The sequence below is a fragment of the Pecten maximus genome, chromosome 7, assembly GCF_902652985.1.
Source record: "Pecten maximus chromosome 7, xPecMax1.1, whole genome shotgun sequence".
NCBI classification, from domain to species: domain Eukaryota; kingdom Metazoa; phylum Mollusca; class Bivalvia; order Pectinida; family Pectinidae; genus Pecten; species Pecten maximus.
The window spans coordinates 13339450-13351526 of NC_047021.1; the positions used below are offsets into that span (position 1 = coordinate 13339450).

Genomic DNA, 12077 nt, shown 5'->3' on the forward strand with positions numbered 1-12077 from the left:
GAAAATACGGATAAATGACAACAATATGCATGATCAATAAGACTATATCCCATAAGTTTGATAGTTTTTGGTTAATGTGGTAACTTTTGTAGTGGCCAAAATAAAACGATGTGCTTTTTGTGTGCGTTTAAAATGGACGATGTTTTGGTCCGACGTAATGGCGGCTATTTACAAACTTGGACATGTCGAATAGGACCCAATGGATTTTAGAAAATACGGATAAATGGCAACAATGTGCATGATCAATAAGACTATATCCCATAAGTATGATAGTTTTTGGTTAATGTGGTAACTTTTGTAGTGGCCTAAATAAAACGATGTGCTTTTTGTGTGCGTTTAAAATTGACGATGTTTTGGTCTGACGTAATGGCGGCTTAATTACAAACCTGGACATGTCGAATAGGACCCAATGGATTTTAGAAAATACGGATAAAAGACAACAATATGCATGATCAATAAGACTATATCCCATAAGTTTGATAGTTTCTGGTTAATGTGGTAACTTTTGTAGTGGCCAAAATAAAATGATGTGCTTTTTGTGTGCGTTTAAAATTGACGATGTTTTGGTCCGACGTAATGGCGGCTATTTACAAACTTGGACATGTCGAATAGGACCCAATGGATTTTAGAAAATACGGATAAATGGCAACAATGTGTATGATCAATAAGACTATATCCCATAAGTATGATAGTTTTTGGTTAATGTGGTAACTTTTGTAGTGGCCTAAATAAAACGATGTGCTTTCTGTGTGTATTTAAAATGACGATGTTTTGGTCTGACGTAATGGCGGATTAACCAGAACATGTCGAATAAGTTCCAATACTACGATACACACATGCGCATAGCCCGATTTACCTGCGCTCGCGTGTGTTTGATAGGAGACAGGACGCTCTCGATAAGGGATATGCTTGAGTGGTCACGAATAAAGGGAGCCACTATGTGTACGGGGAAATAGCGATGTTACTAATCTCTCTGTATATATGTCTCTGGCAAACCACACCATTCCACGAACTGTTTCGAATTTCATAGACCATATCGATAGTCGAACAATAGTTTTATGCTGTATCATGATTCCATATAAATTGTATTCGTTCTGACAAATGAAGCCAGGGGAATATTTCACAAATTAATAACGACTCTTTCCTCAAATCAGCCAATCATATTATATTTATTACGTGGTGCCTGCGCATGCTCTCTAGAACAGTGCGTTCGACTCGGCGGTAGAGAGCCCGACGCTGTATGTGGTATGTACACTCCACGCCAGCCCAGATCACCAGCAAGCCTATGGTCAGCGTAGCACAGAAGAATGCTGAGGCTACGCACACACTAAAGACAATCCCGGACTGGTCAATAGCATGATGAGTTGACCAGGGATTTGTGGATACCCGGCGATACTCCCGGTCAGCCTCCACGGTCAAAATGGCACACATGCATGTGACAAGGGCCAGGAAGACGATGGACGCTGCTATGGCCGCGCGCCTGCGCCTGGTAAACGGCCGGATTCGGTTGAGGTGGTAGTACAGCTGATGGATGGTCTCCTGTGGCGATTAGACAGACGGTAATTAATTACTACTGTAATGACAAGCCAACAGTAACATCTCGGACAAACTCGGCATTCTTCGGATTAAAACAATGACTAACTACGAGGTGATTCAATAAACTAATGTGTTTGCATTTCTTAAACTAAGCTATCAGTGTAATAAGAGTCTTTAAAAATGGTAGTTGCTACTCCTGCTTAGCGCTCAGCTTATTTGGAGTGGGACGACTGGTTGGCCCGTTGTCCGTATAATGTGACCGGGTGGGGTGTGCTGCTGGGTGTCTTCGGCAGTATGCTTCAGTGAGGTAGCACTTTAAATCGGCAAAAGTTCCGGCCTATCACAAGGAGACTGTACACGAACATACCGTAGCCTCCCAAAACACACATACGCACTCGCCACACGCATACATGTCGCACGCACGGGAGGCCGTCCTTAAATGACCTTAGATGTTAATAGGACGTTAAACTAAATAAACCAAACCAAATCAGTGTAATAGGAAGGAGTAATGAAAAATACCCTGCCCATGCTGAGCTTCGAACTAGCGACCTTTCGCTCTCAGGGCAAACATCCTACAACTCGGCCACAGGGTCGTCCCACTTGTCTAAGCTAGTAAGGCGACTTTATACTCTCTACTTTCACACTACTCCCTCTTTCACAAAGTCTTCGCCCCGGAAGACAACCACAACCCAGGTTCTTTATCTCAAAGGAAGCCTCTCAATCTCCGAGAGCTTTCACTTGGAGTGACCAACGGCATCAAATCTGCAAAAGGAAGGAGTAATGAAGAATACCCTGCTCGTGCTGTGCTTCAAACTAGCGACCTTTTGCTCTCAAAGCAAACATCCTACCACTATGCCAAAGGTGAATTCCCGCTAGTCTGGGGTATCCAGGTGACCCTTATACTCCCTACTTTTACATCAGCAACAAGAGGCGCATATGTAGTTGAAATACAATTTCCCTGCTATGAGAAAAGAAAACTAAAAACAAACAACAGTAAGATAAAACTACGGACGTACTGACCGCCTGTGATTTCCTATACATCAGTTTCCTAACTTTCCAGTAGGCCCACATGGATGAATATCTGGATAATTTCTAAATGATACACATCAAATTGTTGGATAACCTGATGTTGTTATTCTTATATAGAGTTAGTAATAATCATTCCCCTATCATCTACAGACATTCGCAGAATTGTGTTTTAATCAATCTTTGATGAACCTTTAAACGCAAACCAGGTTACTATTCTACGAGAACCCCGGTTTCTATGTTACGAGACCACAAGTTACTATGTTACGAGACCACAGGTTACTATGCTACGAGAACCCCGGTTTCTATGTTACGAGACCACATGTTACTATGTTACGAGACCACAGGTTACTATGTTATGAGACCACAGGTTTCTATGTTACGAGACCACATGTTACTATGTTACGAGACCACAGGTTACTATGTTACGAGAGCACAGGTTACTATGCTACGAGAACCCCGGTTTCTATGTTACGAGACCACATGTTACTCTGTTACGAGACCACATGTTAATATGTTACGAGATCACAGGTTACTATGTTACGAGACCACAGGTTACTATGTTACGAGACCTAAAGTTACCTTGTTACGAGACCACATGTTAATATGTTACGAGATCACAGGTTACTATGTTACGAGACCACAGGTTACTTTGTTACGAGACCTAAAGTTACCTTGTTACGAGACCACAGGTTACTATGTTACGAGACCACGGGTTACTATGTTACGAGACCAAAGGTTACTATGTTACGAGACCACAGGTTACTATGTTACGAGACCACAGGTTACTATGTTACGAGACCACAGATTACTATGTTAGGGGACCACAAGTTACTATGTTACGAGACGACAGGTTACTATGTTACGAGACCACAGGTTACTATGTTACGAGACCACAGGTTACTTTGCTACGAGACCACAAGTTACTATGTTACGAGACCACAGATTACTATGTTACGAGACAACAGGTAACTATGTTACGAGATCACAGGTTACTATGTTACGAGACCACAGGTAATTATGTTACGAGACCACGGGTTACTATGTTACGAGACCACAGGTTACTATGTTACGAGACCACAGGTAATTATGTTACGAGACCACGGGTTACTATGTTACGAGATCACAGGTTACTATGTTACGATACCACAGGTAATTATGTTACGAGACCACGGGTTACTATGTTATGAGACCACAGGTTACTATGTTACGAGACCACAGGTTACTATATTACGATACCACAGGTTACTATGTTACGAGACCACAGATTACTATGCTACGAGACCAACGGTGACTATGTTACGAGACCACAGGTTACTATGTTACGAGACCACAAGTTACTATGTTACGAGACCACAGGTTACTATGTTACGAGACCACAGGTTACTTTGCTGCGAGACCACAAGTTACTATGTTACGAGACCACAGATTACTATGTTACGAGACAACAGGTAACTATGTTACGAGATCACAGATTACTATGTTACGAGACCACAGGTTACTATGTTACGAGATCACAGGTTACTATGTTACGAGACCACGGGTTACTATGTTACGAGACCACGGGTTACTATGTTACGAGATCACAGGTTACTATGTTACGAGACCACATGTTACTATGTTACGAGACCACAGGTTACTATGTTAGGGAACCACAGGTTACTATGTTACGAGACCACAGGTTACTATGTTACGAGACCACAGGTTACTATGTTACGAGACCACGGGTTACTATGTTACGAGACCACAGGTTATTATGTTACGAGACCACAGGTAATTATGTTACGAGACCACGGGTAACTATGTTACGAGACCACAGGTAATTATGTTACGAGACCACGAGTTACTATGTTACGAGACCACAGGTTACTATGTTACGAGACCACAGGTAATTATGTTACGAGACCACGGGTAACTATGTTACGAGACCACAGGTTACTATGTTACGAGACCGCAGGTTATTATGTTACGAGACCACGGGTTACTATGTTACGAGACCACAAGTTACTATGTTACGAGACCACAGATTACTATGTTACGAGACAACAGGTAACTATGTTACGAGATCACAGATTACTATGTTACGAGACCACAGGTTACTATGTTACGAGATCACAGGTTACTATGTTACGAGACCACGGGTTACTATGTTACGAGACCACGGGTTACTATGTTACGAGATCACAGGTTACTATGTTACGAGACCACAGGTTACTATGTTACGAGACCACAGGTTACTATGTTACGAGACCACGGGTTACTATGTTACGAGACCACAGGTTATTATGTTACGAGACCACAGGTAATTATGTTACGAGACCACGGGTAACTATGTTACGAGACCACAGGTAATTATGTTACGAGACCACGAGTTACTATGTTACGAGACCACAGGTTACTATGTTACGAGACCACAGGTAATTATGTTACGAGACCACGGGTTACTATGTTACGAGACCACAGGTTACTATATTACGAGACCGCAGGTTATTATGTTACGAGACCACGGGTTACTATGTTACGAGACCACAGGTTACTATGTTACGAGACCACAGTTGGTGTTAGTCAACATAGTCGAACTTTATTTTTGACTGTGTATACATAAACCATATTTTGACTGTGAAACAGAAATTCTTACATAAACCATATTTCGATACCGTATTAAAGGGACAGTCTGCACTAGTTACAGGTTCCTGACTGTTCTGTACCCTTTAAGAACTCTTCTAATGTATCAGCATCAAAATAGCTCCCTTGTGGTCAGTTCTTTGAACAAGCGAAATTGGCAGGAATAACTCCGGCCAATATAAAGTTAGAATGCTTCAATACATATAACGCACCAGGGAACCCAGAGCCGAACACTCACTTGACCATATATTGCAAAAGTAGTGGTTGCTTATAAATTGTGCTGGGATCACGATTTCATTGGTTCGCCAGGCTTACAATGCAAACCTTTCAACTAACACAAGTTACCATTGTTAACGAACGAGAACTGGACAAACTGACCCATCAGAACTTGTGTGGTCAGGATCCTACTCAATCTGTGCCTTCAATCTTTGGTCAACCTAGCGGGTGAAAATGGTACTACGACAAGGCAGATAGTTCTTGACGATCTTGACGATCGTCCCCTCCTCCTGTAGATTACTAAACGTCTTGCTTAAGCAGATTATACACAAGTTTCCTAAAAGTGGTGTGGTCGCTGCATATTTTTCCTTAGCAGCGCCTGATAGACAACTCTCGTTCAAATACTGGTAATGTTTGATGGAAAACTGCAAACCAGCAGCGAATGGTTGATGAGTATTTGAACCTAGATTATCAGAACTGTGAGATATGATTTTAATTAGATTGAATTTGTTCGTGCTATGAATGAGAATTGTTTCACAAATGATAATGACCCTTTCTTTATATAAGACAATCACGATATATTTATTACGTTGTGTCTGCGCATGTTCTCCCGCACCCGACGTTCGACTCGGCGGTAGAGAGCCCGACGCTGTATGATGTAAGTACATTCCGCACTACCCCAGATCACCAGTAAGCCTATGGTCAGTGTAGCGCAGAATGACACCGAGGCTACACAGATACTAAAGATGATTCCGGACTGGTCAATGTCATGATGAGTTGACCACGGGCTCTTGGATACCCGGTGGTATTCCCGGTCAGCCTCCACGGTCATAATGGCGCACATGAATGTGACCAGGGTCAGGAAGACGATGGACGCTGCTATGGCCGCGCGCCTGCGCCTGGTAAACGGCCGGATTCGGTTGAGATGGTAGTACAACTGATGAATGGTCTGCTGTGGCGATTAGACAGGCGGTAATTAATTACTACCGTGATGACAAGTTAAGGGGCATTCACACTATTAATGGTAATTAATCGTATTACATTGTAGTAAGTTACATTTCGAAGAATGACGAGGTTTGTCGAAATATTACCATATACTTAGTGTCATCGTTGGACTTTGTAAAAGCCTAAATAACATAAATCTATACTGTAGGTTTCAGGATATGATACATGAGTATTGGTACGTTTTTATATAGATTGGTTACCGTGATATCCTCCGCAGGCATGTAATTCTCCAGGTGCCGGTCCAGGGATCGTTCCAGCGATCCAGGAGGGCTGATGCCCTCAAAACGTCCCCTACAGATTTCACAGCGTACGCTCCGCTGGTGTCGAACCCATTCACGCAGACACGACTGGTGGATGTTGGCTGTGGCACCCTTACACGCACAGCGTGTTGTCTGTATCGGCTCCTCTGTCGGAAACAATACATATCAAATTAGTAAATTTGGAAACAATACATATCAAATTAGTAAAGTAAACAGTATGTTATCAAATAATTATATTTCCAAACTCCTGGTGAACACAAGGTAAGGTGTGGATTTCGGGTGCCCTTAACTTTATTTCTCTCAAAACTCGCTGAATTTCCTCCCATTTCTTTTGTAGTGTCCGAGAACGTAAAATATTCGATCTACTCCAGAGGATGTTTCGTCTTTCTCATGATCCTTTTGACACCAAGTTTGAAAATAGTGTGACGAGATAGTAAAAATAAAACAGAATCAAACAATTGTACCGAATCTTTTACCAGGATCTCATATTGGTTGTGTCATATGACTTATATCATAAATATACGTTGCCTTATATCCACCAAATAGTCTTATTACAAATGCAATAAAAGAAATGAAATCAGAGTAATTTACTGTACATTGTCCTGACGACTTAAAATTGAGAAAGTCGGTGGTTCAAATCCTTAAGTCATTTTTTAGATATGATTATAACACCACTTTATTCAAAAGTATCCAGTTTTGTTAAAGATGATTTTGACTTTTTAACAAGGTTACCAAAATAAGTTTTGACAGGAAGCAAATTAATTTCGTTTGATGTGGTTACTTTACATACTAATATCCCTACGAAACTTGGTTTGAAAGCCGTGAAATTCTGGTGGGAAAAACATCCAAATGCTATTGATAATCGGGTAAATAATTATTTTATTTTAGAATCTTTTGAAATTGTATTGAAAAGAAATTTATTTTATTTCAATTATAGTTATTACCAGCAATGTAAAGGAACAGCCATGTGCTCAAAGGTAGCCCCTACATATGCCACTTTGGTTCTTCGATATCTAGATTCTTTATAGAAATTTTGGGAAAATGTATCAAATGCAAGCGGAATTTTTAAGGAAGAATTTTATTAGATCCCTGCATGATTGTTTTATAATCTGGCAGTCAGATAAAGATATAGACATTTTTTCGGGAAGTAAATATGTTGAATCCTAGATTAGATATGTTAGATGTTAGATATATACACTGTACGTACAAATTGGAAATGGTAAGATCGTAACTGACTTATACTGTAAGACCACTGATTCACATAATCATATTGATTTTTATTCAAATCATGCTAAGCATATCACGCTTAATATTCCATTCAGTCTAGCTTCCCGCTTGATATCGATTGTCAGTGATGAAAATACGCAATCAACCTTATCCGCGTGAAATAATACGCTAAATTTCAAAATTCAGTCACGTACGCAGGAAAAGCTCGGTTTCTGCAATGTTATTCCTTTTGTAAGTACATACAACCCAAACTATTATTTCCTGTTGTTAGAGGTAGCGAGGATTTTTTGAAAATCAGCGAAGAATGAAATCTTTACTCAGTCAAAAGAAAAAAATAAATTGTAAATGTCAACCAAAATATCTTAAACGTATCTTATGTACATCAAAATTTGATTACGAAGTAGGAGAAATATCTATCACAAAGTGTATGCAAAATCGTCAAACATGCGATTTAGTCATAGACTTTCCAAGTTCTACATTCAAAAATGTTTTTCATTTCAAAATTAAAGCTGATATGAATGCCACATCAAAGAATGTCATATATGCTCTAATATTTGGTCAGACTGGGATGGAATTACGAAAATGTATGACTTTACACCGCCAGCAAACAAAAACAGAACACTTATATATTTGACTGTTAATGAACACTGTCACATACATGTGCTGGTGACATTTTTTTTTGTTTGGCCAATTTACCAAATGTCCAACTCTGATGTACTTGTATTACAAAGAGAGAACAAAGAAATATACAGCTAATGAAGCCAATGTCGGAGCGTAATAGGACAAACTAAATGATGTTCTGTACGATAGATTTCTCGGGACATACCGAATGTACATGTATGCTATATTGTATGTACTGTTTTTATGTACAAATAAGAAAATTGTATAAGAGAGTACATTCTGTATTTACTTACGCAATTCGTTATTGAAAGATTACATTATTTCAATTTACCGCATCTATTTTACATGTAGTATACGGCAAAATCTTTGTATACTATGACCGACTTTAATTTTAGTACGGAACATGGATCGATAGATTTGTCGTAAGGTGTAATTGTTCCAATCAAGTTTGCATTGGATTGGTTTGTTAAAACCCTGTCATATAGTTTGTTCCAACCTTTTTGGTCTGACAAATAAATGTTTTACAAATCATGAGCCTTATTATTATGACGTCATAAAACTATGTGTTTTATATAAGCACTCAGTTAACAGACATACTCTTCAATACTATTTGACAAAGTTTATTCCTGTGAAATACCGAATCTGTTAATTGGAGCTTCGCCTTTCTGAACATAAATTAACTATTGAGACTGGTAGATAGAATAATACAACGAGAGAACAAAGACTCTGTATAAGCTGTAATTTAGATATCTAGAAGACGAATATCATTTTATTTTGAGATGCAGGACTTATCATAATCTAAAAGTAAAACACATAAAACCATATTACTGGCGAAATCCACCCGTATACAAACTTATACAGTTATTAAGTGTTGTTTATATCAGTGATCTGAGGCCAATAAGGCTCAAGAGACGTCAAACATGTGCATTTGTATACCGATAGAATTTATGTAAATGTTCATTATGTATTTTTGGCATTTTGAACATGTTGGTTGTAATGGTAACGAATTATGTAACTACATGCGTCTGCTTCTTTTAATAAAAGAAAATATTATACTCTACCCCTACTATAGTAGTTATAAATGATAAAACGTAATAAATGATAAAACGTAACAAATGATAAAACGTAATAAATGATAAAACGTAATAAATGATAAAACGTAATAAATGATAAAACGTAATAAATGATAAAACGTAACAAATGAATGGCCAATCAAATAAACACCTGGCACAGATACTTTTACCGCTTCTACCAGTGACGTAATCAAAGATATCTGGTAACTTTCAGGATTATTCCGATTAACCAACCAAATCACCATTATAGCACAGTAAATTTGGAATAATATTCCCTTGGTGCGTACGTTTTCCAACACAATTACCTGTAGCTTAGCTGTTTGTTTCTATTCTCGTGCGCTCAATGTAGACGAAAAGTACACAATGTTTCAAAACAAATTATTGTAGTTGAAAAAATATCATTTATGTTTCTTTAAACAAAACTTGCATGAGATATAGAATATATGGTCAATGACCTGAAATATGAGCTTTACTTTTTGCTAAGGGAGAAAGTCAGCATTTCTTTACCGTTGCCAAAATACACATATCTTAAGACCCTAGAAATAGGCTTTCTCCGGTTTATGAAACAGTAGACTTTACCCGTGTCTTTGTTGGATCCCTGACAAATGCGGCAGATAGTTTCATCTGATGTAGAGTAAGAGGGTGGCGGTAAGTCGGCATCCGACTGTTGTACTGCGGAGTCCTTTCCGAGCTGTGAGTTTTGTTCTGTCTGAGTAGATATCAAATTTATTACATTTTTACCTCTACAGCATATATTTGAAACAAATAAAATCAGATGCGTATTTCTAGTCTTCCTGCCTGCCTCTAAGTATAGACTCACATTCCATTGAATGTCAATTTTGTACTTTCTGCGTTGAAACAACCTGACAACAAGTCATTGCCTTGGATTGTTGTCCCTGCTCGTGCATCGAAGATCGTAGTCTAGTAGTTTACATGATGTAACAGGTTATCCTAGCGTGAATTTGATCATGGTGTGTTGATATGAAGAAATACACAACAGAATCAGACGCAATTATCATAACTTCAATAGGCCTACCCACCAAAATACGGCTGGCAACAGGCCAACTCATAATAAGCATATTCTACATATAATTTTTCGAGAAGGAGAAAAGAATGTACCAGGTATGTAGAAAAAGAATCCAAAATCACACGGAAAAATTATACTGACAGATCTACAGATGAAATTTCTTTTTCTGACTCAACAGCTAAACTCTATGTAGATGATACTATATTGTGAATAACGTGAAATTTAATGTTGTATATCATAGAAACCATCTAATCAACAAGCAATAAATAGTTATAGACTAAACAGCTGTAGTAAACGTACCTCACAGCTTGCCTCCTTACTCTCTAGCGACGCAAGTTTTTCATCATCATCTTCTTTCTCACATTTGCTCAACCCCGACTCAGCTGTTCCTGGTGCGTGTGGATCGTCCAGGCGTCCAGTTGCTGAACTCGCCTTCGGATTCTCCAGTTCTGCCAGAGAAATCTCCACAGGGGAGATTTCCATTGCTTTGTTTTCACAAAGTCGCTAAAACATGTTTGAATATTTCTCACGACGTCAAAATATTAAACGGAAATGACGTCATAATCGCGATGTTGCTGCCCCTTACATATATTGGCGGGAACACCTAGTTGAGTTGGAACGAGACCCCTACCGGTGTAACGTAGGGAGCAAGGCATATAGGTTTTCTCTCTGTCCGGCTTGTACGTATACAGGCGCGTAGCTGTAGGGTTTGAATGTGCAAGCATATTGTTCGCGCGCGTACGTTCGAAGGTGTGTTTAGAAAATCCTTGTTTTGTAAAAAATTCTATAAAAAAAAAGCAGAAATAGTTCTACTTAATATGCTGGCACAGAGAAACAACCGTTTTACTGCTTGTGATTGTGATGATTATGTTGCTTTTTCCCATAGATACACGAATAAAGTGTTCAGGCTGATAGATATTCCTCCAACGAGAAAAAAGGATGCCCTCTTACATGTAGAACTCTTTTTTCGCGTGCACCGAGTCTTAATGCGAATCGTGGACAGAACAATACAAAAAGACACGATTGCTCGTTCGGATATCACTGTAAGTGTCAGGATAAGTGTGTCAGGATCACAGGCGCTTGCATAGAAAATATCACTTTCGATTTTTTTTTGATATGACAGCGGTATGTGTATCATATAAAAAAAAAATCGAAAGTGATATTTTCTATGCAGGCGCCTGTGGTCAGGATAAGTACACTGTAACTTCAAACATGGCGACAGAATATGTTGACCAATACTGTTCTTATGTCCAGGATTATTTTGTATTCTTATTATTTACACGGCCGAAACTATAACCCGATATTATCGTGGCTGTATGTGCCATTTGGCTGCGAATTTAACGTCTTTTCGGCTGACAAACCGCGTGTTAACACAATAAGGAAAACACGAGCTTGTTATTTAGCGATCCGATACAATACCACAATGCTGCTTAAAAATAACCTTCATTTTGTCGAAACAAA

At 39.0% G+C, this 12077-nt stretch overlaps 1 protein-coding gene across 3 annotated transcripts; it reads right to left on the bottom strand.

The window, feature by feature from the left end:
* Positions 1 to 1140: 1140 nt before the first annotated feature.
* LOC117331665 (E3 ubiquitin-protein ligase MARCH2-like) lies at positions 1141 to 11176 on the bottom strand. Of its 3 annotated transcripts, none has more exons than XM_033890491.1 (4): positions 10917 to 11176; positions 10169 to 10298; positions 6609 to 6814; positions 1141 to 1539 (listed from the first exon to the last, which is right to left on the bottom strand). In XM_033890491.1, the coding sequence occupies exons 1-4, from the start codon at positions 11097 to 11099 to the stop codon at positions 1159 to 1161; spliced, it is 900 nt and encodes a 299-aa protein (XP_033746382.1). In that variant the 5' UTR covers positions 11100 to 11176; the 3' UTR covers positions 1141 to 1158. The 3 variants fall into 3 exon arrangements, with proteins under 3 accessions (XP_033746382.1, XP_033746383.1, XP_033746384.1); XM_033890492.1 differs by lacking the exon at positions 1141 to 1539 and adding an exon at positions 5762 to 6355; XM_033890493.1 differs by lacking the exon at positions 1141 to 1539 and adding an exon at positions 5767 to 6352.
* Positions 11177 to 12077: the final 901 nt, after the last annotated feature.

Coding starts and splice junctions, on each gene's coding strand:
- LOC117331665 (XM_033890491.1), bottom strand. CDS start 11,099: ATGGAAATCTCCCCTGTGGAGATTTCTCTGGCAGAACTGGAGAATCCG. Junction 6,815..10,168: donor GGGATCCAACAAAGACACGG/GTAAAGTCTACT, acceptor TGTTTCCGACAG/AGGAGCCGATACAGACAACA. Junction 1,540..6,608: donor TGCCTGCGGAGGATATCACG/GTAACCAATCTA, acceptor TAATCGCCACAG/GAGACCATCCATCAGCTGTA.